This window comes from Arachis duranensis, chromosome 5 (genome assembly GCF_000817695.3).
Source record: "Arachis duranensis cultivar V14167 chromosome 5, aradu.V14167.gnm2.J7QH, whole genome shotgun sequence".
Taxonomy (NCBI): Eukaryota; Viridiplantae; Streptophyta; class Magnoliopsida; order Fabales; family Fabaceae; genus Arachis; species Arachis duranensis.
Genome location: NC_029776.3, coordinates 93,869,048 through 93,896,732, shown reverse-complemented (window position 1 = coordinate 93,896,732; position 27,685 = coordinate 93,869,048). Strand labels below are relative to the sequence as shown.

The following is a 27,685-nucleotide window of genomic DNA, read 5'->3' as shown; positions in this document are numbered from 1 at the left end:
ATTCACAATCAAGTGAAGATCTAAAGCATTAATATGGAATCGAAAGATGATCGAGAAGATGGTAACAAAACACAAGTTAAAAAGAAAGAGATACAAACAACATTTTGTGGTCTAACAAGAAGAATCTCATCTACTTTTATCGTTGCAATAGGCCTCTAGATATCATTTCACGAAGAAGTTTCTCCGCTTTATCATTTTCACCGTTTTCAAATAGAGCACGAATCATTGTTTCATAAGTCACAGCATCTGGTAAGCAACCATCGTCTTCCATTTTTGCCATGAGTGCCAATGCTTCGTGGAGCAGACCCTCTTTGCAAAGCCCATTGATCATAATGTTGTATGTCCACACATTTGGAAGATAGCCTTTAATGTAAAGATCTTGAAATATCTCTTTTGCATTTTGAAGTCTTCCACTTTTGCACAGGCCATCTATAAGTATGCTGTATGTATATATATCCGGATCAATGCCACTCTCTTTCATTTGAATGAATAACATAAGTGCCTTGTCAAGTTGCTGGTTTTTAAACATCCCATCCAACAAGGAATTGTAAGTGATTACATTAGCAGGTTGACCTCTATCATGCATCTCAACAAGAAGCTCCAAAGCACAAGAGATTCTCTTTGATTTGCTCAAGCCATCAATAAGAGTGGTGTAAGTTACCGTATTTGGAACCAAGTACTTACGACACATTTCTTCAAAGAGATTCAAGGCTTCGTCAACCATTTTACTTTTGCACAAGCCATTAATCATGACACTGTAACTTTGAACATCAAGTGACACTCTACTTTGGACCATTGTGTTGAATACAAATTTTGCCTTATTTACTTCATTAACCAAACAATGCCCATCCATTATGCTGTTATAAGTAACCACATTGGGTTTCACACCATGTTTTGTCATCAAGCCCAACACATTCTTAGCATCTTTGATCTTTCCTTCCTTGCATAGCCCATCCATCAAAGTATTATAGGTATGAACATCTGGAGTAATGTTTTCCAGCATCATATGATTTAGTAAATCAATGGCTCCCTTAAGTTGGCCCGCAAGGCACAATCCATAAATTAGAGTGTTGTAGGTGATAACATCGGGAGAAATTCCCTTAGCAAGCATTTCAGAGTATAAATGAAAAGCCGGACTTACAAGTTTAACCTTGCAGAGGCTATCAATAATTGCGCTGTACATGAAGACATTAGGAACAATCCCATGCCGTGGGATCTTTCTCAACACTTGAATTGCAGCTGATGTGTGCCCGGTCTTACAGAGACCGTTGATCAAGGTCCCATAAGTGACTTGATTAAAGTGAAATCCATGAGCCAGCACTCTGTCATGAAAGCGCACTGCTTTTTCAACACTACCACATTTCTTTCTACTTTTTGTAATTTAAATTTTGAGTGAGAGATGGCAATAACATTATTCTTGAAACAAAAACAAAAGAATAAAAGTGCACTCCTTTCTTTGAATTGACTATTTAAAAATATCACATAATTTCCTGGGTGAAATTTTTATGTGCAAAATGTATTGGAACTTTTAGGTAAAGTAATTCTTTTTTTTTTTCCATCGTTTCACTTTTGACAGTAAAATGTACCATTTTAAGATAGAAGTTTAGACCTACCTCCAGCTCCTCATTTTAGTAACTCTAGCTTGGTGTTGTCTACAACATGAACGTCTTTAGTTACTATAGTACTTGCTCAATTGCTAGTCTTGTTGCTTTCCTATTATAATTGCAGTGTGGGCTTCATCTTGCCGACCCTGCATTTCTTCTAAACTGTTTTGTAGTTTTGCAATCTCTTGTCCTTTAGTTTCTTCAAGGTCAATTAGTATATTGAGAATGGTATAATATTCAATCACGATTACTAATGAATTCTTATGATGTAAATCTCTTAGCTAGACTAATTATTATGAAAATTCTTTGGTGTATTATGATACGAAAGGAAAAGATGGATTATTTGCGGATTATCAAATTAGGAATTCACTGGTTTTATTTACAAAATTCAATTGTTGTATTTTTCTATTTTTACTAGCATTAGTATAGTTGCCCATGAGTTTAGCCACTGCATTCTCTTTACTCATAAAACTTTTTGAGTTGTGTCATTATTTTAGCATCATTGCCCTGGTATCATTTTCAGTCCTTAGCTAGTAGATATCACAGCATTGTGATCAAAATGGAGAGTTTTCCTCATGAAGAACTTGAGGTGGCAGCCTGGATTGTGAATGGTCTTATAATGCCAGCTTGTCATAAGAAGTATAAACATCTACAGGTAACATTTCTATTATTCCTTTTGTGAAATTTTCTTTTGATCAAACAAGGAAAAGATTCATCATCCTTTTGCTTAAATTCAGGAAACATTCAAAAGTGCACATATTAAAATAACTCAGAATTAAGAATGTGATGTTTGAAAAGGTGAATCTACAAATAAAGAATTTCCACTATGGCGTTGAAGGGATTATTTTGATTGTTCATGCTTTTATTAAAGATGGAACTCCAATGAAGATTTTAAATTATCTTCATGTGAGAATGCTTCTTTAGCCATTGGACAGTGATTGTAGGGTTTGATTTTAGTATGTTATAAAAGTGTTATCTTTTATTTAAAATGTGACTAAACATATAACTCAAAATTTAATCAAATATCTTTATGAGATGTTTTTGACATCTTTATAATAGGTGTCTTTATTAAATGGCAATTCTATACCAAAATTTGAGTTCTTCAAATTTGCAGAGATGCAGTTTCATCCAGAGCGCATTATATACTGAAGAAGAGGAAAGTGTTTGAAAATTTATCAAACTCATTGAGAAAAAGGACGTCAGTTGTTCATGAAGATGTTAGTACCGAATGCTTAATGCATTTTTAACATTCGTGTATGAAGGCCAACATTCATGAAAGGAAAAACATTTTTAGCAATATCAAATAAAGAACAGTTTATTCTATTTTGACTTTTGACCATGGCTTAGAATTTATTAATTAAATAAAAAAAACAGGTTGAAGTGAAATTGATCCTTGCAAATACTCCAAAATAATTCAGAATTCAAGGCCTATATTTGATATTTTGAACATTCATGCGCAAAAATTTATCAGTATAATTTTGTGTTACAAATTTATGAAGCAAAAAATACGTGGAGGTAACAAACACGAGCTAAAGGCACTGTTTCAACTAAGTGGGTGTTGGAATTCAGATTTTAACCCAAACATTGTTACAAACCACAATTCACAAGACATTATATGGACAAGGCCTTCACTTGTTATAAGCAATGCATCGACTATCAATTATATGTCAATTCCAGCTGCAGCAGCAGCATGTGATGTATAACACTCCCCCAATCTTTGATATCCACCAATGGATTCACATAAACTCCTCATCATTCCCTCACCTAAATGCACTTAAAATTGTCATTCAGCAACTATAATCATATTTATTAATCAATCTTTAAGTACAAAAATAAATGCCAGTGATGGATAAATTAACAATCTCAGCAATAAAGGGTACAAAATAAATGGAACAAAACTAAAAGTGCAAAGCTTGATCTTACACAAACAGCTGCACAACACCTCCCTCGAACTACCTTAACACCGCTCAACTGCATATGTGCATGTCAGGGAAATGAACTTGTGAATGTCAAGCCATTTCAAATTTTCAATCCAATATGATCAATGTAATATCTATATCTCGTATAGTCTAAGCCAGTAATATTCAGTGTCTACCTACTAGACTTAGATGCTTTCCAGAACATAAAGACTTAGATGCTTGGGCCCTATTACTGTAGTATGTTGCATTCTTTCTGCTTAGTTTTATGGCTTCTGACTAAAATCCAATGGCTTTCTGCTACTCCTTGCCCGTGTAAACTAGTTATTTTCTATTTCCACCTTAAAAAAATAAAAAAAAAACTCAAAAAACAAATGATAACAAATGAACCAATGTTTTTCATGATAACTCCAGAAACATTTCAAATGAATCAATTGATATATGGTAGAGCCAGCATAAAGATGAAAGTTATCAAGCCATCAGCCTACAAGTTTAGCTCAGCAAACAAATGAAAATACTCTCTACTGTACAATTCCAATCATATAAATTACCATGGTAAAATCTAATAAGCTATTATTAATCTTGTAACATAATATGTGCATATAACTTATCTTTTAAAGATCAATATGACAAAAAGAAGTGAATGAACTTCATTAAAACCATATTTGATCACATAATTGTTTCGTAACACAATATTTTAGCTTTAATGAAATTCGAACTTAAAAGCTCGAATATACCACCAAAGTTTCTCATTTAATTGTAAAGTTTATGGGTTTATTATTTTTCTCAACATGATTATAGGGGAAACATGCAATTGATGATAGAGTGTTCCAACTTTTTTGAGCATTAACCTGTGCAAATGTTTCTACTACTCTTTGGGGTGCTTGGAGATTGTGCAAGAGGCTGGTGTTTGATCAAAATCCTTTGGCTTTGATGTTTGAATCAGTAACTATTTTTATCAAAATGATTGCTTTGGTACAATATGCTTCAGGTATAACTGCATGAACACAGAAAAATGAGAAGATGTTTGCAAAATAACATTTGAGATTTCATCTAAGGCTACATCAGACAGTATGCTGCTGCATGGGAGTTTAGTTTAAATATGGGAGAAATGAAAAGATCGAAAGACAATAAGAGTGCAGGGAAGCTTCACAACTAACAAGGATTCCCTTTGAATGATGAAAATCACAACCATTTCAGCTTAAAAATAAATTAACATCAATGCACATATATAATTACAAAAATAAAAAAGGAAATAATGATAGATCCGACAAGCCACATATAACAGCCATCTAGTCACCGAAAATGTCATAAATAAGCAACGACAAAGAAAACACTTAGTTGTGGGTAAAGCAGAATAAAGAATCACGATCATGTGAAGATCTAAAAGCATTAATATGGAATCGAAAGATGATCGAAAACAAAACACAAGTTAAAAAGAAAGAGATACAAACAACATTTTGTGATGTCTAACAAGAAGAATCTCACCAACTTTTATCCTTGCAATAGGCCTCTAGATATCATTTCATGAAGAAGTTTCTCCGCGTTATCATTTTCACCTCTTTCAAACATAGCACAAACGATTATTTCATAAGTCACAGCATTTGGTAAGCAACCATTGTCTTCCATTTTTGACAAGAAAGCCAATGCTTCAGGAAGTAGGCCCTGTTTGCAAAGCCCCTTTATCATAATAGTGTATGTCCTCACGTCTGGACGATAGCCTTTAATGGAAAGATCTTGAAAAATCTCTTTTGCATTTTTAAGTCTTCCACTTTTGCACAGGCCATCTATAAGTATGTTGTACGTATACATATCTGGATCAATGCCACTCTCTTTCATTTCCTTGAATAATATAAGTGCCTTGTCATGTTGTTTGATATTGAACAAAGCATCCAGCAAAGAACTGTAAGTGACTATATCGGCAGGTTGACCTTGATCATGCATCTTTTCAAGAAGCTCCAAAGCACAAAGGATTCTCCTTGATTTTCCTAAGCCATCAACTAGAGTATTGTAAGTTACCGTGTTAGGAACCAAGTTCTTGCGACGCATCTCTTCGAAGAGATTCAAGGCGTCATCGATCATTTTACTTTTGCAAAAGCCATTAATCATGATATTGTAACTCCAAACATTAGGAAACGCTCTACTCTCGGCCATTGTGTTGAATACATATTTTGCCTTATTTACCTGTTTAACCAAACAATATCCATCCATTAAGCTATTATAAATAAACACTTCTGGTTTCACACCTTTTTTCATCATGACAACAAACACACTCTTAGCATCTTTGACCCTTCCTTCCTTACATAGCCCATCAATCAAAGTACTATAGGTACAAGCATTGGGAGTAATGTTTTTCAGCATCATATGATTCAGTAAATCAATGGCTTCTTTTAGTTGACCCCCAAGGCACAATCCATAAATTAGAGTGCTGTACGTGATAACATTAGGATAAATTCCCTTAGCAAGCATTTCAGAATATAAATGAAAAGCTTCACTTAGAAAGGTAACCTTGCAGAAGCTATCAATAATTGCGTTGTACATGATGACATTAGGAACAATTCCATGTCGTGGGATCTTTCTCAACACTTGAATAGCAGCTGATGTGTGTCCAGTCTTACAGAGTCCATTAATCAAGGTCCCAGGAATAGGACGCATAGAGAGCATGCGAGTGAAGGAATGAACAGCTTCATCAAGTGATTGGGAGTGAGAGTGAGAGTGTAGGGATGAAGTTGAAGGGAAGCAAAGACGGAGAGGGGAGTAGGGAACACAATAAGGAGAGGGATTTGGGATTTGAAGAGCATACCTTAACATGATTCGTGAGAATGAGAAGAATGACAACATTCTTGCAACCACCAACAGAGTGAGGGTAGAATCAAGCTAAATGATGATGTGGATAGATAGTTGATCGATTGATTTCGTGGTGGTTATAATTAAATGATGATGATAAGTTATAAATTCATTTTGTGTTTGAGCAACAATAGATTTTTAGGATTGGAATTTATATTCTTCTGTAATTCTATTCTTCTGTAAATAATCATCAATTTTATTTCATGGTACATTCTTTTATAATTTTCATTCCCCACATTTGCTTCTACTTTTTGTAATTTAAATTTGGAGTAACAAATGACATAATATTCTTCTTGGAAACAAAGTTAAAAATATACTCCTTTCTTTAAATTATACTATTTAAAAATATAATATAATTTTTTGGGTGAAAATTTTATCTGCAAAATGTATTGGAACTTCAAGTTAAAATAATTTCTGTTGTTTTTACCGTTTCTCTCTGACAATAAAACAAAATATTTTAAGACAGAAATTTATACTTACCTCTAGCTCCTCACTTTTATTTACTAGCTAGTAACTCTAGCTTATTGTCCAAAACAGAATCCTATTTAGTTACTGTGGTGCTTGCTCAATTGCTAGTTTTGTTGCCTTCATCTCGCTGACCTTGCATTTCTTCTAAAGTGTTTTATAATTTTGCAATATCTGCCATTTAGCTTCTTCAAAGTCAACTAGTATATTGAGAATGACATAATATCAATCATGTTTATTAATGAATTGTTGATGTAAATTTCTTAGCTAGACTAATTGTTATGTAAGTTCTTCTGTGTATTATGATGCGAAAGGAAAAGATAAAGCATTTTCCAGATTAACAAAGTAGGAATTCACTACTTTTATTTACAAAATTCAATTCTTGTTTTATGATTTGTTTGTAACTTCCTATTTTCACTAACATTAGTATAATTAGCCATCCATTTAGCCATTGCATTCTCTTTACTCAAAATTGAGTTGTGTCATTATTTTAGCTTCCCTGCCCGGTTATCATTTTTAATTCTTTCATTATCACAGCCTTGTGGTTGAATAGGATATTTTTTCTCATAAAAAATTAGAGGTGACAGCCTGGATTGAGAATGGAGAAGTATAAACATACATATAACAATCCTACTCCTTTTTGGTTTTATGTTTTGGGGTTTTTTGGAGGAAAAGATTTATCATCCTTTGCTGAAATTCACTCAAGAGTGCTGCATATTAAGGTGATTGTTATGGTATTTAAAAGGTGGTGCTTAAATTGCTGAAAAAGGTTAAAAATTAATATTTAATTTAAAAAGTATATAAATAAATAATTTTTTAAAATTTATATTTTTTTTTTTGGTGACCAAAATAAATTAAACAAAGAAAAACAAAACAAATAAAATAAGAAACTGCTTAAATAGAGGGGCAGTCCTGTTTAAGACTATTCTTAAACTCTTCCCAAAGTGAAAGAAGCTCCGCATGCGAAAATTGTAACTTCATCGCCATCTTTGCCATAGTATCTGCCACCGTGTTTGCATCTCTCAATATCAAACGAAAGTCAACACGCCAATTCCAATGCATGATATCTCTTATTTTGAGCACCAATGGATCAATAAACCCAAAACCATCTTGAGTAACAAGATTAAATGCTTCCACACAATCCGTCTCACAAATAACATCTCATTGACTCACATCCCAAGCTAAGAGATATCCTCTCCAAATAGCAAACAATTCTCCTTGAAGAATACTATTACTCTCAATCATTCCCAAACACCCCCTTTGCCAACTCTCATTACAATCTCTAATAACATAAGCAAAACCAACACTATCACCTGAACCAAAATAACTAGCATCACAATTAATCTTAAAAGTACCAATAGATGGGGAATTCCAAAAACCATTTAGAGTAGAGGGAAGGGACATACGTTGTAATTCAAAATATTGCTAAACTCCTTTTCTGAAGTTAATGCCAGACAAATCACTTTTTTTAAAATTTATAATTTGATATAAAAGGTAAGTTTGACAAAAATTAAGTACCAATAAAGACGCCTAAAATAGTGAATCAAATGTTGAACTTGTCTAAATTAATATTATTTTTTATAGAAAATGACTACAATACTCTATTATAAAAAATGACTACTAGTTCAAAAAAAACACGATTTAATCGATTATATGTGTTAAATTTTAATTATTAAAAACTATCTTTAAAAAAAGACATTTTAGTTGTCTTTATCCGAGTGACTCTCATTATAGGTACCATAAAATTCATCTTAGGATAAACTCAGAATTAAGAATTTGACGTTGAAAAGGTGAATGTACAAGAGAGAATTTCCTCTCTAGCATTGAAGGATTTTGATTGTTCATGCTTTTATTAACTGGTAAGTCTAGGCTAAAGTTTTAGTCTTTAAAATTGCAGGAGGTGCAGTTTCATCCAGAGAGCATTGTATAACAACTGAAGAAATGGAATTGAGGAAAATGAGGCTGGTAGTTCACAAAAATATTTAATTAGAAACGAATGTTTATCCATTGTAACACTTGTATTTTGCGGGCTAACATACATGAAAGAAAAACATTTTTAGCAAAACCATTAAACAGTTTATTCTATTTAGACCATAGCTTAGGATTTTATTAATTAAATAGCAGAAAACTCAAGATGATGTGAAATTGATCCGAGTGAATACCCCAAATGATTTGACTGATTTGACTACATTTTCATCTAACTACTGTCAGCTATCAACTTCACGTGAAGTAGACTGCATTTGAGTTTTCACCATGAATTATATGTCAGATTCACATAAACTCCTCATCATTCCCTCACCTAAATGCACTTAAAAATGTCATTCAGCAACTATCATCATATTTATTAATCAATCTTTAAGTACAAAAATAAATGCCAGTGATGGATAAATTAACAATCTCAGCAATAAAGGGTACAAAGATATAAATGGAACAAAACTAAAAGTGCAAAGCTTGATCTTACACAAACAGCTGCACAACACCTGCCTCGAACTACCTTAACACCGCTCAAATGCATATGTGCAAGCCAGGGAAATGAACTTGTGAACGTCAAGCCATTTCAAATTTTCAATCCAATATGAACAACAATATCCACATTTTGTGTAGTCTAACCAGTAATATTCAGTATTTACCTACTACACTTGCATGCTTTCTTATATAGTTATACATAAAGACTAAGAATCTATTCCTCAAACACAAAATGAATTTATAATTTTATATACTGATCATCACCATTTAGTTATTGTCACCATGAAATCAAATATGTTGAAAATAAAGGGTTTCAAATCATTATTTAAATCTACATAGCTAAAATTAAGCAAAGGGTATCAAATTATGGTATGCAAAGCCATACTAGCAGAATGAAGCAGAAAGGAAAAAGGAAGATACCCTAGATGCAGTTGCCGGATTAAAGTAACTAGAGCTACAGCCACCAACTGCCACTTTAGGGAAATCATTGGTATCACATATGCATGTCCATAATGATTCACTACTATCTTCAGCATCTGCATAGTAGGTAAAGCATATATCATAAAGGTTGAACACATAAAAAGTATTGCATGCTTACTAGTCACAATTACAAACTTTCGGAAAGAAGAAAATCTACATTTCCACTTGTTTAGGCAAGTCCTGTTCGGTTCGTCTGCTAACAAAAACAAGAAGAAGCAACAACTAAGTAGAAAACCTATGTAAACTAATAAATCACTAAAACAATGCACTTTTTACTTCTTACTATATCAAAGACAAGTGCCTAAATATCATTAATAACAAGGTATCCTTCTAGTGACACAATTAGGGAGTAAATTACTAATCGGTTTACAAGTTGTGATTACTAAACTAAACCAAATGTATTGTGGATGGTGCCACTAACCACAAAATGAGTGCTGAATCCAGAGCAACCTAATAGCAAGAACAGCAGCAACTTTGAGCTGAGACTTCATCAATTCCAACCCATACACTACAAGGAAAGTCCAAGAGTGTTTTAGCAAATCAGACTTCTAACAGGAAACTTTGAAATACTAGAGAGAAAAATAACTAAATCCATAAACATATGTATCAGGTTCTTGCCTCTAATTCTGCATTTTTATCTATAAATGATAAGATGCAGTTATTAGATCCAAATAAATATAGAATAACCGGAATGTGAAAAAGTTAGATGGAGCTTCATATGAAGTGGACACATACTTCAAATATTAAAAAGCAAACTGTTTCATATATGCCAATCAACAGTAGTTCAATCAAAGCTTGATTTTCATTATCCATGGATATTTGGACCTTAGATTAAAAGAAAAAATTCATTTACTCTATATGACAAGAAAATCAATATCTTGTTTTGTCAAAGTTAATCGCATTTGTATAGCCTTACACGCAACTGCATGAACACAGAAAATGCGAAGATGTTTGCGAAGTAACTTTGGAAACATGATCCAAAATACATTAGATGGCTACATCACCAAGTATGTTGCTGCATGGGAAAATGAAAAGATTTGAAACACAATAACAAGACTGCAGGGAAGCTTAACAAGTGAGTCCCTTTGAATGATGAAATCAATATCAGTGCACAAATATAATAGAAAAGGAAATAACAATAGATCCGCACAAGACACATGACAACCATCTAGACACCGAAAATGCCACAAAATATTTAAATGTGGCTAAAGCAGAATCACCATCATATAAAGAAATAAACGCATCAATATGAAACGGATAGATGATCAAGTAGAAGGTAACAAAACACAAGTTAAAAAAAAGGACCTTCTAACACCGGATAATAACCACATTTTGTGATGTTTAACAAGAAGGATCTCATCTACTTTTATCCTTGCAATAGGCCTCTAGATATCATTTCACGAAGAAGTTTCTCTGCTTTATCATTTTCACCTTTTTCAAACAGAGTACGAATGGTTATTTCATAAGTCACCGCATCCGGTAAGCAACCATTGTCTTCCATTTTTGAGAAGAGTTCCAATGCTTCATGAAGCAAGCCCTCTTTGCAAAACCCATTGATCATAATAGTGTATGTCCTCACGTTTGGACGATAGCCTTTCATAGAAAGATCTTGAAAAATCTCTTTTGCATTTTCGAATTTTCCACTTTTGCACAGGCCATCCATAAGTATGTTGTATGTACGTATATTTGGATCAATGCCACACTCTTTTATTTGATTGAACAACATAAGTGCCTTGTCAAGTTGTTGGTTTTTGAACATCCCATCCAACAAGGAGCTGTAAGTGACTACATCAGCAGGTTGACCTCTATCATACATCTCGACAAGAAGCTCCAAAGCACAAGAGATTCTCTTTGATTTGCTCAAGCCATCAATAAGAGTGTTGTAAGTTACCGTGTTTGGAACCAAGTATTTACAACGCATTTCTTCAAAGAGATTCAAGGCTTCATCGACCATTTTACTCTTGCACAAGCCATTAATCATGACACTGTAACTTTGAACATCAAGTGACACTCTACTTTGGACCATTGTGTTGAATACAAATTTTGCCTTATTTACCTCATTAACCAAACAATGCCCATCCATTAAGGTGTTATAAGTAACCACATTTGGTTTCACACCATGTTTTGTCATCAAGCCCAACACATTCTTAGCATCTTTGATCTTTCCTTCCTTACATATCCCATCAATCAAAGTATTATAGCTATGAACATCTGGAGTAATGTTTTTCAGCATCATATGATTTAGTAAATCAATGGCTTCCTTAAGTTGGCCGGCAAGGCACAATCCATAAATTAGAGTGTTGTACGTGATAACATCGGGAGAGATTCCCTTAGCAAGCATTTCAGAGTATAAATGAAAAGCATCACTTACAAGCGTATCCTTGCACAAGCTATCAATAATTGCGCTGTACATGACGACATCAGGAGCAATCCCATACCGTGGGATGTTTCTCAACACTTGAATAGCAGCAGATGTGTGTCCGGCCTTACAGAGTCCATTAATCAAGGTCCCATAAGTGACTTGATTAAACTGAAATCCATGAGCCAGCACTCTGTCATGATAGTGTAGTGCTTTTTCAACATTACCACATAGACAAAGACCTTTAATGAGTGTATTCAACGTTATGGTATCAGGCTGAAAACCCATCCTGAAAATCTTGGCCAATATAGAGAAAGCGAGAGTGATCCGACCCATGCCGCAGCAACAATTGATTAAAATATTCATAGTAAATATGCTGGGCCCAATTCCCCTGGCTTGCAATTGCTGAAAAAGGGAAATGGCGGTGGGGAAATGGTTGGTCTTGGCAAGAGATCCCAAAATCTTGTTAAATTGGATGATGGATGGAGGGCGACGCATAGAGAGCATGCGAGTGAAGGAATCAACAGCTTCATCAAGTGATTGGGGTTGAGAATGAGTGTGTAGGGATGAAGTGGAAGGGAAGCAAAGACGGAGAGAGGAGTGGGGAACAGAATAAGGAGAGAGCTTTGGGATTTGAAGAGCACACCTTAACATGATTCGTGAGAATGACAACATTATAGCAATCAAAGAGGAGTATGGTCGTAAAATGGAATGCGTTGAGTTGAAGAGTGCTTCCACCTGAGAGAGTGAGCGTAGCATCAAAGCTTGTTCGAGGTTATTTGTTTAATTGTTTCCACTTTCCACTCTTATTTGGAAGGATTGAGAATATAAAATGTTTTACGCAAGGATATTATTTTTTTTAGATAACTATTTATGTAAATATGTTTAGATCTGAACTTTTTAAAATGTGAAAAGAATGGTTTTAGTGTAGAGTGTGGTTTAAACTTTAAAGAAGATTGTGTACCAAATAGATTTAACTATGATGCATGCACATCTTGGATACGGGATACTACATAATATGGCATATATTCACATGCGAATTTTAAAATTTTATATATACATATAAAATATAAAATTTTTTTTAGATAAATTGTAATAATATTTTAATATTTTGTTGATATTAAAATATAAATTAAAATTTTAATGTCTTATGTTAATTATATTAAGTATTTAAAATATTTTTTATTTTAATAAATAATAATATATTATATATAAATTTATTTTAAGAATATATGTTAAGACTAAACACGTTGACATATGATAGTATTTAAGTGTGTGTAGGTGTGTTCAAAAAAATTTTTTATTTTTTATTTAGACACGTTTAAACACCGCAGATATACATGTCGGTGAGTATCGTATCCGAAATATATCTAACACGTGGACATGACAACTCAACAAAATATCTGTACTACATAAGATTTAAAAAAAGCCTTCATTAATTTTCAAAGTGAGCCTGATGCTTTAAAAGACAGGGAAGATGGAGATCTAGTGGTGCGTAATCATAAAATACTTGGCAGGGAATAAAAGGTTTATTTTAGTCTAGTATTTTCAGAGGAAAATAGGGTGAACGATCTGATAGAAAATCTCAGAGCTTGGAGTGAGTACTTTGAGTAGTTTGATCCTCTTCGTAATATTGTTGAAGTTCTTTTCCAAGATCAAAATGTTGTTTGAGTTATCGAGGTTTTCTGTGTGTCTTTCTTTTGTTTTTTAGTTTTTAAAATTTTTGTTCAAACACCAAAAAGAATTGTGAAAATAAATTAATTTTATTGGTGTATGTGTAAAATTTTATACTATTAAGACATAAAAAATTAAGGATGTATTTAGTTTGCGTTTTTATTTTTTATTTTTATTTTTAACATTTTTATTTTTTGAATTTTGTGAAAAATAAAATAAAAATAGAAAGTAAAAATAGAAAATAAAATTTTATTATTTTCATTGCTTTTACTTTTTTTCTTCACAAAATTCAAAAAATAAAAAACATTACAAATAAAATGCATACTAAACACAACCTTAAAATTTTCAAAGTTGTCAAATTATTAGTCTTCTATTATCTTATTTAGGCCACGGATTTTAGTAATAAAGATCTCAAATTGAACCATTTGCTTTTCATTTTTTGTAAGTTTGTAATTTTATATTGAGTAAAATTTCATCTCGAACTCTAACTATTTTGCTAGCTCTTATTTCGTTCCTCATCAATTGAAAAACGACATTGTAGCCCCTAACGATTAACCCGTCAGAGACACACCCCTTGACGCCATTGATCTTTTCTTGTTTCTTGATTCTCTCTCAATGAGCGTGTTTAATTGGACAAAATCAATTATTTTATTTTCATTAATCCATTCACAATTTCATATTTAAAATTAATGATTTAATTAATTTTAGATTCAAAAATCACAAATCACTAATAAAAAACATTTAAAATTAAAACACTGAAACAGAACATAAAAGGAAATAGCTAAACAGTGTCACTAACCTTCCATTGGCAGCATGACGACAACGGCGAGGCGACGAAGACACGACGGTGACATGACAGCGCAGTGGCTGGATGCCTCGAACAGTGAAGTCACCGGAAAATGGACGACGTGCTGAGCTAGAAGAGAAGGTCTGGCCGTATGGGTTTGGGATCGGGGAAGGAGGAGGCCGCGGAGATGCCGACAACCGTGGACGGCGGCGGCAGTTCCATTGACGAAGCTGGGTTTTTGGTTTGGGAACTTTGGGGAACCTTAGGCTGCGTTTGTCTGCAGAGACAGGACACTAGACAGGGACATAGAAACACAAAATCGTGTTTGACAAAGAAGATATGGACAGAGACAATGTGTCCAGAGATACTGAATTAGTGTATTTTGTGTACATCCTGACAGTAAGGATACAGAGACACTAAAAAGGGACACAACTTATTTTTCATTTTTCTTTCATTATTCTTGTTGATTTTTCATAATTATATTTTTTATTATGATATTTTTCGTCACAAATTTTTTGAATGAAAAAAATATGAATAAATTGGATTTTCATAATTTGTTCTAGTTTATCACCTAACAGAATACAAGAACACAAAATTTTGTGTCTATATCATTTATGTCTTGTTCCCAATGTCTTGTCTTATCCTGTTTTCATAAACAAATGCAACCTTAGGGCTTGCTAGTGAGTGTGTATTGAAGGAGGGGTGTGGAGGGGGGTTAACCGGGTTAGGGACTCGCATGGGGTGGGGGATTTTGTTTTTTTGTTTTTTGAATAACAAAAACAACGCCGTTTCACAAGAACCAATTGGTTCTTGGTCCGGTCCAATCGACTGATTCAGTGATTTCAGAGCAATTTGGAGATTGGCAATTTTAGGAAAAAGATCAGACCATTTTTTACGCCGGTTTTTGGTTAAACTGGTTCGACCGACCAATCCGATCCAATTTCTAAAACATTGCTATTATCTTATTTTAGGCCACAAATTTTAGTAGTAAGATTTCAAATTGTACTCTCTGCTTTTCATTTTCATAAGTTTGTAATTTTATATTGAGTAAAATCTCATCTCGCCCTCCAACTATTTTGCTAACTCTCATTTGGCCCCTCGTCAATTAAAAAATGATATTGCGATCCCTAACGATTAATTCCATCCGATATTATATTCTTTCTGTTAATGTGTCTGTCCAGAACTAACATATGTTGCCACCATTTCAATAGAACACCCCTGCCGTCTCAACAATATGCTGTAGTAAAATAGGCCAATATCAATTAAGGCAATGCATCCACTATCAATTATATGTCAATTCCAGCACCAGCATATGATGTCCACCAATGGATTCACATAAACTCCTCATCATTCCCTCACCTAAATGCACTTAAAATTGTCATTCAGCAACTATCATCATATTTATTAATCAATCTTTAATTACAAAAATAAATGCCACTAATGGATAAATTAACAATCTCAGCAATAAAGGGTACAAAGATATAAATGGAACGAAACTAAAAGTGCAAAGCTTGATCTTACACAAACAGCTGCACAACACCTGCCTCGAACTACCTTAACACCGCTCAACTGCATATGTGCATGCTAGGGAAATGAACAATAATATCCTCATTTTGTGTACTCTAACCCAGTAATATTCAGTATTTACCTGCTAAACTTACATGCTTTCTAATACATAAAAACTAAGAATTTATTGTTCCTCAAACACAAAATGAATTTATAACTAAATGATGTGGATAGGTAGTTGATCAATTGATTTCATGGTGACTATAACTAAATGATGATGAAAAGTATATAAATTCATTTTGCGTTTGAGAAACAATAGATTCTTAGTTTGGTACATATTTGTATGTATGTAAGTGTAGTAGGCTGATACTGAATTTGGAAATTTGAGATTCACAAGTTTGTTTCCCTGTGTCTGCATCAATTTATAATTTTTCTCTTCAAGTTGTGTTGCTTTTAGTTGTCCTTCTTCTGCTACTTTAATTCTAGCTTGATTCTCATTTTCAATTTCTGAGAACTTTTCTTCAAACTCTACTCTTGGTGAACTGGATGATGGATGGAGTACCACACATAGAGAGCATGCGAGTGAAGGAATCAATAGCTTCATCAAGTGATTGGGACTGCGAGTGAGAGTGTAGGGATGAAGTTGAAAGGAAGCAGAGACGGAAAGCAGAATGGGGAACAGAATTTGTGATTTGAAGAGCATACCTTAATTTGATTGGTGAGGATGAGAACAATGACAACATTCTTTTCTTGCAATCAATGGAGTATCATAAAAGGGAATGCGTTGAAGAGTGCTTCCACCTGAGAGAGCGAGAGTAGTATCAAGCTTATTCGATTTGTTTAATTGTTGATTTGTTTCTACTTTCTACTTGAAAAATTTGCCAAAACTAAAGATTTAGTAATTTTTTTATTATCTTAGTTTCGGCCACGAATTTTAGTAATAATATTTCAAATTGAACCCTCTGTTTTCAGTTCTTTATATACTATATTTTTTCATAGAAAAACTAGTTATTTTCTATTCTACATTAAAGAAAACCCCTCAAAAAACAAATGATAACTGCCTTTTTTTTCAAAATTTTTAATGTCAATTTTTTTTTCCTGAAAAAAGAAAACAAACAAACAAATGGAACAATGTTTTTTATGATAACTTCAAGAACATTTCAAATGTATCATTTGATCTATGGTAGAGCCAGCATAAAGATGAAAGTTATCAAGCCATCAACCTACAAGTTTTTCATCAACCAGTTTTTGGTACAGAGAAGCCTAATGATAAGTCTGATGATGATTGGACTTTGTTGCATAGACAAGTCTGTGAATATATTAGGCAGTGGGTTGACGATAATATGTTGAACCATATTATTGGAGAGACACATGCTCGAACCCTTTGGATTAAGCTTGAACAGTTGTATGCTCGAAAAACTGGGAATAACAAGATGTTTTTGATCAAGCAGTTGTTGGCTTTGAAGTATACAGATGGGACATCAATGACAGATCACTTGAATAATTTCCAAGGAATTATGAATCAGTTATCTTCCATGGGCATCAAGTTTGATGAAGAGATTCAAGGATTGTTACTTCTTGGCTCCTTACCAGACTCGTGGGAAATTCTCAGAATGTCATTGTCCAATTCTGCTCCTGATGGTGTAATCTCTATGGATCTTTTCAAGAGCAGTGTTTTGAATGAAGAGATGAGAAGAAAGTCACAAGGTACATCGACTACACATTCAGATGTTCTTGTTTCTGAGTCTAGGGGGAGAAGCAAAAGTCGAGGTCCTAAAGGTAGAGATCAAAGCAGAAGCAAGTCTCGAGAAAAGTATAAGAATATTGAGTGTCATCATTGTGGTCAAAAGGGGCATGTGAAAAGATTTTGTTGGCAGCTAAAGAAGGAGAAAGCCAAGGCAAGTAAAGACAATAGCACAAATAAAGATGATGGTAGCAAGGAAGACAAGGTTAATGTAACTCATGATGATTTTCTTGTTGTTGAGGAGTTTGAATCTGTTAACCTTGTTGATAATAGCACTAGTTGGGTGATTGATAGCGGTGCTTCTATTCATGTTACATCTACGAGGGATTTGTTTACATCTTATACTCCTGACGATTTTGGTGATGTTAAAATGGCTCATCAAGGTGTTGCAAAATGTGCTGGTGTTGGACAGGTTTGTTTAGAAACCTCCAACGGTACCAAGTTGACTTTGAAGCGTGTGAAGCATGTTCCAGATATTCGGTTGAACTTACTTTCTGTTGGTAAGTTGTGTGATGAAGACTTGGATAGCTCATTTTCTCGTGATAGCTGGAAGCTCACCAAAGGTTCCATGGTTGTTGCTAGAGGTACAAGACACTCTACTCTTTATTTAACTCAAGCAAAGATTGTGAAAGATGTTGTTAATACTGCTGAGTTTGTTGATGAAACTGATTTATGGCATAAGAGATTATGTCATATGAGTGAGAAAGGCATGAATATGTTATCCAAGAGGAATCTTTTATCTGGTTGTAAGGTTGCTTTGCAAAAGTGTAATCATTGTTTTGCTGGAAAACAAAACAGGGTCTCTTTTAAGAGCCATCCACCTTCAAGGAAGCCGGAGATACTTGACTTGGTGCATTCTGATGTATGTGGGCCGATGAAGACAAGAACACTTGGAGGGTCTATCTATTTTGTAACCTTTATTGATGATCATTCTAAAAAATTATGGGTTTACACTTTGAAGACCAAAGATCAAGTTTTGAATGTGTTCAAGCAATTTCAAGCTTCTGTTGAAAGAGAAACTGGGAAGAAGTTGAAATGCATTCGTACTGACAATGGTGGTGAGTACTCAGGTCCATCTGATGCTTATTGTAAAGAGCATGGTATAAGACATCAGAAGACTCCTCCAAAGACTCCTCAGTTGAATGGCTTGGCTGAAAGGATGAACAGGACACTGGTTAAAAGAGTTAGGTGCTTGTTGTCACAATCTGGATTGGCAAAATCCTTTTGGGGTGAAGCTTTGAGCACTGTTGTTCATGTCTTGAACCGGACACCATGTGTTCCCTTGCAATTTGAAGTGCCAGAGAAGGTATGGTCAGGTAATGATGTTTCTTATGATCATTTAAGAGTCTTTGGATGTAAAGCTTTTGTTCATATTCCTAAAGATGAGAGATCTAACCTTGATGTAAAGACTAGGCAGTGTATTTTTATTGGCTATGGCATGGATGAGTTTGGTTACAGGTTTTATGATCCTGTTAACAAAAAGGTGATTCGGAGTAGAGATGTTGTCTTTGTTGAAGACCAAACATTGAAGGATGTTGATCATGCAGAGAAGCCAATGGTTCAGCCTAGTGATGATTTTTCTGACTTGGAGAATAGTTGATCCGATACTTGATAAAGTTGGTGATGATGATCAAGATGAAGAACCAGCTTTGAAAATTCCTGCAAATGCACTCAGAAGGTCTACAAGAGAGAGGAAGCCTTCATCAAGGTATTCTCCACATGAGTTTGTTTTGTTGACTGATGGGGGAGAACCTGAATGCTTTGGAGAGGCTGTTGAAGATGAAAGCAAAGCTCAATGGCTTGAAGTTATGCAAGAAGAAATGAAGTCCTTACTTGAGAATGTTACCTATGAGTTGGTGAAGCTACCAAAGGGTATGCGAGTTTTGAAGAACAAATGGGTATTCAGAATCAAGAATGAAGAATACAATTCTAAGCCTCGGTATAAGGCTAGATTGGTTGTTAGAGGTTTTAGCCAGAGAAAATGTGTTGATTATGAGGAGATCTTTTCTCCTGTTGTGAGGATGTCATCCATTCGTGCTGTGCTTGGATTAGCAGCGTCTCTTGATTTAGAGATTGAGCAAATGGATGTGAAGACAGCTTTTCTTCATGGTGATTTAGATAGGGAGATCTACATGGAGCAACCAGAGGGCTTTGTTGTTAAAGGAAAGGAAAATTTTGTGTGCAAGCTTAAGAAGAGTCTTTATGGGTTGAAGCAAGCTCCAAGACAGTGGTACAAGAAGTTTGAATCTGTTATGTGGGAGCATGGTTACCGTAAGACAACTTCAGATCATTGTGTATTTGTGTAAAAATTTTTTGATGATGATTTTATCATTCTTTTGCTTTATGTGGATGCTATTTTGATTGTGGGCAAGAATGCTTTGAGGATTAATGAGTTGAAGAAACAGTTGAGCATGTTCTTTGCTATGAAGGACTTGGGTCCTGCCAAACAGATTTTGGGCATGACTATTACTCGTTATAGAGATTTCAAGAAGCTTTATTTATCACAGGAGAAGTACATAAAGAAGGTGCTTCAAAGGTTTGACATGAATGATGCTAAATGTGTTGCTAGTTCTTTTGCTTCTCATTTTAAGTTGAGTACCAAGCAATGTCCAACCACTGATGAGGAGAAACAAGCAATGAATGAAATTCCTTATGCTTCAGCTGTTGGAAGCTTGATGTATGCTATGGTGTGTACTAGACCAGACATTGCTCATGCGGTTGGTACAGTGAGTCATTTTCTCTCTAATCCAGGTAAAGAACATTGGAATGCTGTTAAATGGATTATGAGATATCTCAAAGGTACAACTAACTTGAGTTTAAGTTTTGGTGGTGAGAAACCTTTGCTAGTTGGCTTTACTGATGCAGACATGGCAGGAGATATTGATTCTCGAAAGTCTACTTCAGGTTATTTGATCAAGTTTGCAGGGGGAGCTATTTCATGGCAGTCAAGGCTACAAAAGTGTGTTGCACTTTCTACCATAGAGGCAGAGTTTATTGCAGCAACTGAAGCATGTAAAGAGTTGTTGTGGATGAAGAAGTTTCTTGCAGCACTTGGTTTCAAGCAAGATCGTTATGTGCTGTTGTGTGATAGCCAAAGTGCTATTCATCTTGCCAAGAATTCTACTTTTCATCCAAGATCTAAACACATTGATGTTAGGTATCACTGGATACGGGATGTGTTAGATTCCAAGTTGTTGAAACTTGAGAAAGTTCACACTGATGACGATGGTGCTGATATGATGACAAAAGCATTGTCAAGAGAAAAGTTTGAAACATGTTGTTTGATCGCCGGAATGACGAGGGCCTCCACCTAGTCAAGAAGGGGGAGATTTGTTGGATTTTTTTTCTCTCCTTTGTGAGGCCCAAGCCCAACATTTTGGGGGTGTATTCTTACACCCTAGTGTTACAACCCTAATTCAGTTTTTTGAGGTTTTTTGAGAGAGAGAGAATAGCCACCAAGTGAGAGAGAAGAGGGAAAACAGAATTCCCGTTTTTGCCCAAAGCAGTAAATTTCAAATGACAGTTTCTCAGTTGTTCACTGTTGGATCGGCTTAAAATTTAAACTGCGTGTTCCTATCGTCTTTTTCTTCATTCTGGTCGGTGGAGATGTTGATTGGATGTTTGTAGTAGGAGAAATTGGTTTCGCAAGAGAGAAATTAGGTTTCCCGTTTTTACACAGAGCAGAAATTTTGGAACGGCAGTTTCTCATTCTTTCACCGTTGGATCGACGTGAAATTTGAACTGTAGATTCTTCACATCTTGTTCTTCATTCTGAATGGTGGAGATTTTAATTGGAGGTCTGCAGAAGGAGAAATTGGCTTCGACATCAGCTCTGTTTTTTGGGTATATTTCATCTTCTTGCATATTATTTGTGAGCTTTGGTGCATTGATGTTTTGGCTGGTTATATACACATTTTTGTGCTTTGTTTGAGACTCTCTTGTACCTCATTTGATTATAATGGAGCTATTTCATTGGTCTGGACGACCCATGGTTTTTACCTCTCACATTGAGGGGGTTTTCCATGTTAAAATCTTGGTGTGTTCTTGTTATTGCTTTACTTGCTATATTTGCTTGTTATAGTTGCTGCCATATTCTGTTATGAGTGCTTCCATATTGTTCTTGTATTGGACATTTGTGTCGTTTCCGCTGCTAGGCTCTTTCATGAACATCTGGAGTAATGTTTTCCAGCATCATATGATTTAGTAAATCAATGGCTCCCTTAAGTTGGCCCGCAAGGCACAATCCATAAATTAGAGTGTTGTAGGTGATAACATCGGGAGAAATTCCCTTAGCAAGCATTTCAGAGTATAAATGAAAAGCCGGACTTACAAGTTTAACCTTGCAGAGGCTATCAATAATTGCGCTGTACATGAAGACATTAGGAACAATCCCATGCCGTGGGATCTTTCTCAACACTTGAATTGCAGCTGATGTGTGCCCGGTCTTACAGAGACCGTTGATCAAGGTCCCATAAGTGACTTGATTAAACTGAAATCCATGAGCCAGCACTGTGTCATGAAAGTGCAGTGCTTTGTCAGCGTTACCACATAAACAGAGACCTTTGATGATTGTTGTCAATGTTACGGTATCAGGCTGAAAACCACTCCTGAAAATCTTTGCGAAAGCAGAGAAAGCAAGAGTGATCCAACCCATTCCGCAGCAACAATTGATTAAGATATTCAAAGTAAATAAGTTGGGAGCGATTCCCCTGGCTTGCAATTGCTGAAAAAGGGAAATGGCGGTGGGGAAATGGTTGGTCTTGGCAAGAGATCCCAAAATCTTGGTGAATTGAATGATGGATGGAGGGTGAGGCATAGAGAGCATGCGAGTAAAGGAATCAACAGCTTCATCAAGTGATTGGGGCTGAGAGTGAGAGTGTAGGGATGAAGTTGAAGGGAAGCAAAGACGGAGAGCAGAGTGGGGAACAGAATTTGGGATTTGAAGAAGAGCATACCTTAACATGATTCGTGAGAATGAGAACAATGACAATATTCTTGCAATGAAGAGAAGTATGGTAAAATGGAATGCGATGAGTTGAAGAGTGGTCCCACCTGAGAGAGTGAGAATAGCATCAAGCTAGTTCGAGGTTGTTTGTGTCATGTTTCTACTTCTAAATGTTTAAAAATATTTGTAAGTTTATAATTCTACAATTAACCCCACAGGTTTTTACTTTCCAAAACCCTTAAAGATAATTTGTGCATTGCCGCTCGCTGCGCCCCCTGTTGCCCTTCCTCGCCACCGAGTCAACCTCAGCCTCTTCTGTTGCTGCATTGTGTTTTGGCTTTGCTACCCTGTTTCTCGTCCGCGCCACTATCTCTGACTCCATTCCTTCTCCCTCCACCTCTGCCTCTGCCACCAGCTCCAAAGGCATCAAGGTTCCATTCTTTTCGCTTTTTCTATGAAAACTACATGTGAGTTTTGATGAAGTTCTTAGGTAGTTGATTGATTGATTTCATGGTGACTATAACTAAATGAGGATGATAAGTATATAAATTCATTTTGTGTTTGAGGAATAATAGATTCTTAGTTTGGTACATATTAGCACGTATGTGAGTATAGTGAGTAAAACCCCATAATGGTCCCTCAGATTGAGGCCGTGCACCAATGTTACCCCTGACTTTCGAAATGCTCTAATTGCGCCCTTGAGATTGAGCTCCGTGCGAAATCCTGGTCCCTCCCCCTAATTCCGGCGTGACTCAGCAGCCGGAGCGCTGAGCTGGCTGCTTATGGTCCACGTAGGCAGCCTTAAACGACGCCGTTGTGCCTGGTTGGAGTTAATGAATCAGGACGACGTCGTTTTGCCTTGGAGGGGAATTGAAAGGTTGCTTGGGGAGAGGGTTGATCATTCGTTAGTCTTTCTCCTTCTTCTCTTCAGACGTTTCTTCTCTCTGTTATCCAGAGACTGCTGTAACATTAGGGCATGTTCTGGTTAGTGGTTGAGTGAGTTCATTGCCAGGAAAAGGAAGGACGCCACAGGTACGAAGTTGTTGAAGCAGAGGGTATCGTCATCATCAGCTACAACAAGGTTAGTAATACAATGTGTAGTTGAAGTTAAAATTTTTTTTTGGGTTTTCACTGATGGCTCTTCACGTGGTGTGTTGATTGAATAAGAGTTCATCTTCGTTTGGTGTTTTGTTTAGATTTCTATGTTGTTAGGTTTTTTGTGGTTACGTTGTTAGGAAGGGGTTTCGGTTGCTCAGTTTTTTTTCTTCCTCAAAGAAAGGTTGCATGTGTTTAATTTGTTTGTTAATTTATCTGGCAGATGGATGAAGTACTGGACATTATGTTTCATCATGGAGGAAGTTTTGAAAAGGGTGTGGATGGAAAGATTGGTTACTATCCGGACAACAGAAACTGCCTTGGTGATGTTGAGGTGGATAGGCTGGATATATTTTACCTGAGAAACTATTATAAGGAGCTGGGTTATGAGAGAATGAAGGAAGTCTGGTGGCTTGTACCTGGAAAGAGCATAGGAGAGGGATTGAGAAAGTTAAATAGTGATGCAGACCTAAGAGAGATGTGTGAGATGGGTTCACAGAATGCGGGTCTTGTTGATATTTACATTGAACATGAAGTTTCGTCACCTGAACTGATAGAAGGGGAGGATGTTATGGTATACATTGATGATCAAGTAAGGGACCTTGGGACGCAAGCTAAGGAAAATGTTGCAGCTGCCCCAAACGATGCTGCTAGGCCAAATGATGAAAAGAATCCTACTGCTAATGTGAGTCGACCTAGGGAGGAAGGGGTAAAAGCATCTGTTAAGGTGCCGACTGAACAAAAACTTAAAAAGAAGGCCAAGAACACCCCGAAACCAAGTCAAACAAAAGTTGATAGGAGGTATTGCCTGAGGTCTGCCACTGGGATAGGAGGCACAAAGGCTCAGAAAAGGGGGCAGGGTAGCAAGATCCCAGTGATGTTGATGTCCTCTGATGAGGAGTCCTCTAATTCTGATGATAGTTCAGAAGATGAGCCCTATAAACCAGTAAGGGAAGACAGGTCATCTGATTCATGTGCTGCGGACCCTGTTCCTTCACCTAAGGTAAAGGGTAAGAAGAAAACAAGTAATAAGAGTGATTCACAGGATAAGGGTAAGGGAAAGAATAAGATGAAGGAGAAGATTTGTGTTGATGACGATGCTTATGTGGAGGGTAATTCTGATGTTGAAGTGGATTTCAGGAAAGTTGGAAATGATAAGAATGATGATTATGATGCATACGATCCTGGGACTGATTCTGATGGTGCCAACTCTTGGCATTCATTGGAGATGAAAACCCCACCCAACTCTGAAGACGAATTAGAAGAGGAGTCTGATGAGGTGTTTCCAGTTTTTAGAGAGGGGGCTAGGTTCGGGGAGCTTCACTTAGAGGTTGGAATGAAGTTTAATACAAAGTGGGATTTTAAAGAGGCTGTTAGGGAGTACACCATCCAGGAGGGAAGGCGTATTCGATTCAATAAAAATGATAGCAAGAGGCTTAGGGCAGTTTGCAAGGTGAAGGAATGCAGTTGGGTTATCTTTGCTTCCAAGGACCGAGACGATAGTTGCTGGCAAGTGAAGACTTTCAGAGATGATCATAGCTGTGCAAGGGAGGATAAGAACAGAGCAGGCAATCGTAACTGAGTTGCTAGTAAGCTTGTGAAGAAAGTCAGAAAGCATCCCAACTTCAGGCATTGTGATGCAAACACCTTCTTCAAGACCAAGTATGATCTGTCATTGAATAGGAACTCAATCTCAAGGGCACTGTCTGATGCTAGAAATCTTGTATATGGTGATGAAAAGACACAGTATGCAATGGTGAGGGACTATGGGGAGACACTGCTGACGACCAACCCGGGTTCAACTGTCCAAATTTGCACCATCCCACAGCCAAATGGTGATGTCATATTTGAGAAAATGTATGTGTGTTTAAGTGGCTGCAAGAATGGATTTAAGGCAGGATGTCGTCCACTCATTGGACTTGATGGTGCTTTCCTGAAAACTGTCTTTGGAGGGCAGATTCTATCAGCTATTGGGCAGGATACAAACCACCACATATATGTCATTGCTTGGGCAATTGTGGAAGTTGAAAACACTGCCAATTGGAAATGGTTCCTGGAACTATTGCACGCAGATTTGGGAGATTACAAGACACATGGTTGGTGTTTCATATCTGATATGCAAAAGGTACATAGCTGCTAATCCCTACTGATTTAGTTTTCTGTTTGGTTGCTTTACTGTGTTATAATATACTGGATCTGTAAGCGATTTGCTGATATGTGAATAGGACTACTGTAGATGCACGATAGTAAAAGTTAGGGACATTTATGGTGCCTTTGTTATAAACTCAGGGACTATTATGGTGAAAATTAAAAAAGTAAGGGTCTAAATGGGTGAGCATATAAATGTGTATTCAACAGACTTCTCTCTGCTGTATCTGTGTTAATTATTATTGGCATCCACTCTGTGTTGCAGGGACTCATAAATGCTGTACAGGAGGTGATGCCCAATGTGCATCACCGTTTCTGTGTATGGCATTTGTGGAAAAATTTCAACAAGAAATGGAAAGATCTGGAGCTAAGAGGCTTGCTGTGGGATTGTGCACGAGCCACAACCTTTGAGGAATTCAGGGAACATAGGGAAAAGTTGAAGCGGCTTAATCCGGAGGCATGGGCATACCTAGAAAAGTGGCCAACACATTCTTAGACAAGATCTCAGTTCAGTCACAAGCCAAAGTTAGACTCAATATGTAACAATGCGTGCGAAGTATTCAACGCAAAGATTAAGGAAGCTAGGAGGAAGCCTATAATCACGCTGCTGGAAGAGGTTAGGATGTTCGTAATGAGGACGATGGCCAAAAATAAAGTGAAGTTGGATAATCATGTGGGGATACTTATGCAAAAGGTACATAGCTGCTAATCCCTACTGATTTAGTTTTCTGTTTGGTTGCTTTACTGTGTTATAATATACTGGATCTATAAGCGATTTGCTGATATGTGAATAGGACTACTGTAGATGCACGATAGTAAAAGTTAGGGACAATTATGGTGCCTTTAATAGAAACCCAGGGACTATTATGGTGAAAATATTAGAAGTCGGGGTCTATTATGGTGAAAATTAAAAAAGTCAGGGTTTAATTCAGTGAGCATATAACTGTGTATTCTACAAACCTATCTTCGCTGTATCTGTGTTAATTATTACTTGCATCCACTCTGTGTTGCAGGGGCTCATAAATGCTGTACAGGAGGTGATGCCCAATGTGCATCACCGTTTCTGTGTATGGCATTTGTGGAAAAATTTCAACAAGAAATGGAAAGATCTGGAGCTAAGAGGCTTGCTGTGGGATTGTGCACGAGCCACAATCTTTGAGGAATTCAGGGAACATAGGGAAAAGTTGAAGCGGCTTAATCCGGAGGCATGGGCATACCTAGAAAAGTGGCCAACACATTCTTGGACAAGATCTCAGTTCAGTCACAAGCCAAAGTTAGACTCAATATGTAACAATGCGTGCGAAGTATTCAACGCAAAGATTAAGGAAGCTAGGAGGAAGCCTATAATCACACTGCTGGAAGAGGTTAGGATGTTCGTAATGAGGACGATGGCCAAAAATAAAGTGAAGTTGGATAATCATGTGGGGATACTTCCCCCAGTGATCAAGAGCAGACTGGAGAAACTGAGGAAGGAATCTAGGCAATGGCAACCAATCTGGGCTGGAGACACCGGATACGAGAAGTTCGAGGTACATGGACACCCTACACACCATGTAGTGGATATGGGGAAAAGGCTATGTACTTGTCAGTTTTGGATGCTAACAGGTAATGTATTTAACTATTACTTAATTATTTAACTACTCTGCCTA

At 36.2% G+C, this 27,685-nt stretch overlaps 4 protein-coding genes across 10 annotated transcripts in view; all 4 read right to left on the bottom strand.

Moving 5' to 3' along the window:
* LOC107490644 (pentatricopeptide repeat-containing protein At1g63130, mitochondrial) overlaps window positions 1-6,514 on the bottom strand; it is a 114,170-nt gene extending 107,656 nt beyond the window's left edge. The window contains exon 1 of the mRNA XM_052262483.1: window positions 6,324-6,514. The gene's annotated coding sequence lies outside the window, so the exon portion shown is untranslated. The remainder of the gene's footprint in view (window positions 1-6,323) is intronic.
* Window positions 1-22,937, bottom strand: part of LOC110281324 (pentatricopeptide repeat-containing protein At1g62930, chloroplastic-like) — a 32,692-nt gene extending 9,755 nt beyond the window's left edge. The window contains exon 1 of the mRNA XM_021143175.2: window positions 22,188-22,937. Coding sequence (XP_020998834.2) covers window positions 22,188-22,811 — 624 coding nt within the window. The 5' untranslated portion in view covers window positions 22,812-22,937. The remainder of the gene's footprint in view (window positions 1-22,187) is intronic.
* The window catches only part of LOC107490648 (pentatricopeptide repeat-containing protein At1g62930, chloroplastic-like), a 38,121-nt gene continuing 13,818 nt past the window's right edge, over window positions 3,383-27,685 (bottom strand). The window contains exons 2-3 of one of the 2 annotated variants that reach the window (XM_052262486.1): window positions 5,009-5,079; window positions 3,383-3,861 (exon numbers count right to left, since the gene is read on the bottom strand). In XM_052262486.1, the coding sequence (XP_052118446.1) occupies window positions 5,015-5,079 (65 nt within the window). In that variant the 3' untranslated portion in view covers window positions 3,383-3,861; window positions 5,009-5,014. Of the gene's footprint in view, window positions 3,862-4,507; window positions 5,080-27,685 lie in introns of those variants that run through there. The other variant, XM_052262487.1, reaches the window with a different exon arrangement.
* LOC110272420 (putative pentatricopeptide repeat-containing protein At1g12700, mitochondrial) lies at window positions 4,479-12,933 on the bottom strand. 6 transcript variants are annotated; one of them, XM_052262476.1, is made up of 5 exons: window positions 11,210-12,933; window positions 10,200-10,286; window positions 9,936-9,974; window positions 9,719-9,834; window positions 4,479-4,517 (listed from the first exon to the last, which is right to left on the bottom strand). In XM_052262476.1, exons 1-5 carry the CDS (start codon window positions 12,894-12,896, stop codon window positions 4,479-4,481), a joined length of 1,968 nt encoding a protein of 655 aa, XP_052118436.1. In that variant the 5' UTR covers window positions 12,897-12,933. The 6 variants fall into 6 exon arrangements, 3 of the variants coding, with proteins under 3 accessions (XP_052118436.1, XP_020998820.1, XP_020998821.1); XM_021143161.2 differs by lacking the exon at window positions 4,479-4,517 and adding an exon at window positions 9,113-9,131; XM_021143162.2 differs by lacking the exons at window positions 4,479-4,517; window positions 9,936-9,974 and adding an exon at window positions 9,113-9,131.

Bases quoted from the DNA above. Each gene is read 5' to 3' on its own strand.
- LOC110272420 (XM_052262476.1), bottom strand. From the start codon at position 12,896: ATGCTACGCTCACTCTCTCAGGTGGAAGCACTCTTCAACTCAACGCAT. The intron at 10,287-11,209 runs GTGAAAATGATA...CTTTCCTTGTAG, and splicing joins TCGTACTCTGTTTGAAAAAG to TGTATGGGTTGGAATTGATG. The intron at 9,835-9,935 runs GTAGATTTTCTT...CCTACTATGCAG, and splicing joins TTGCCTAAACAAGTGGAAAT to ATGCTGAAGATAGTAGTGAA.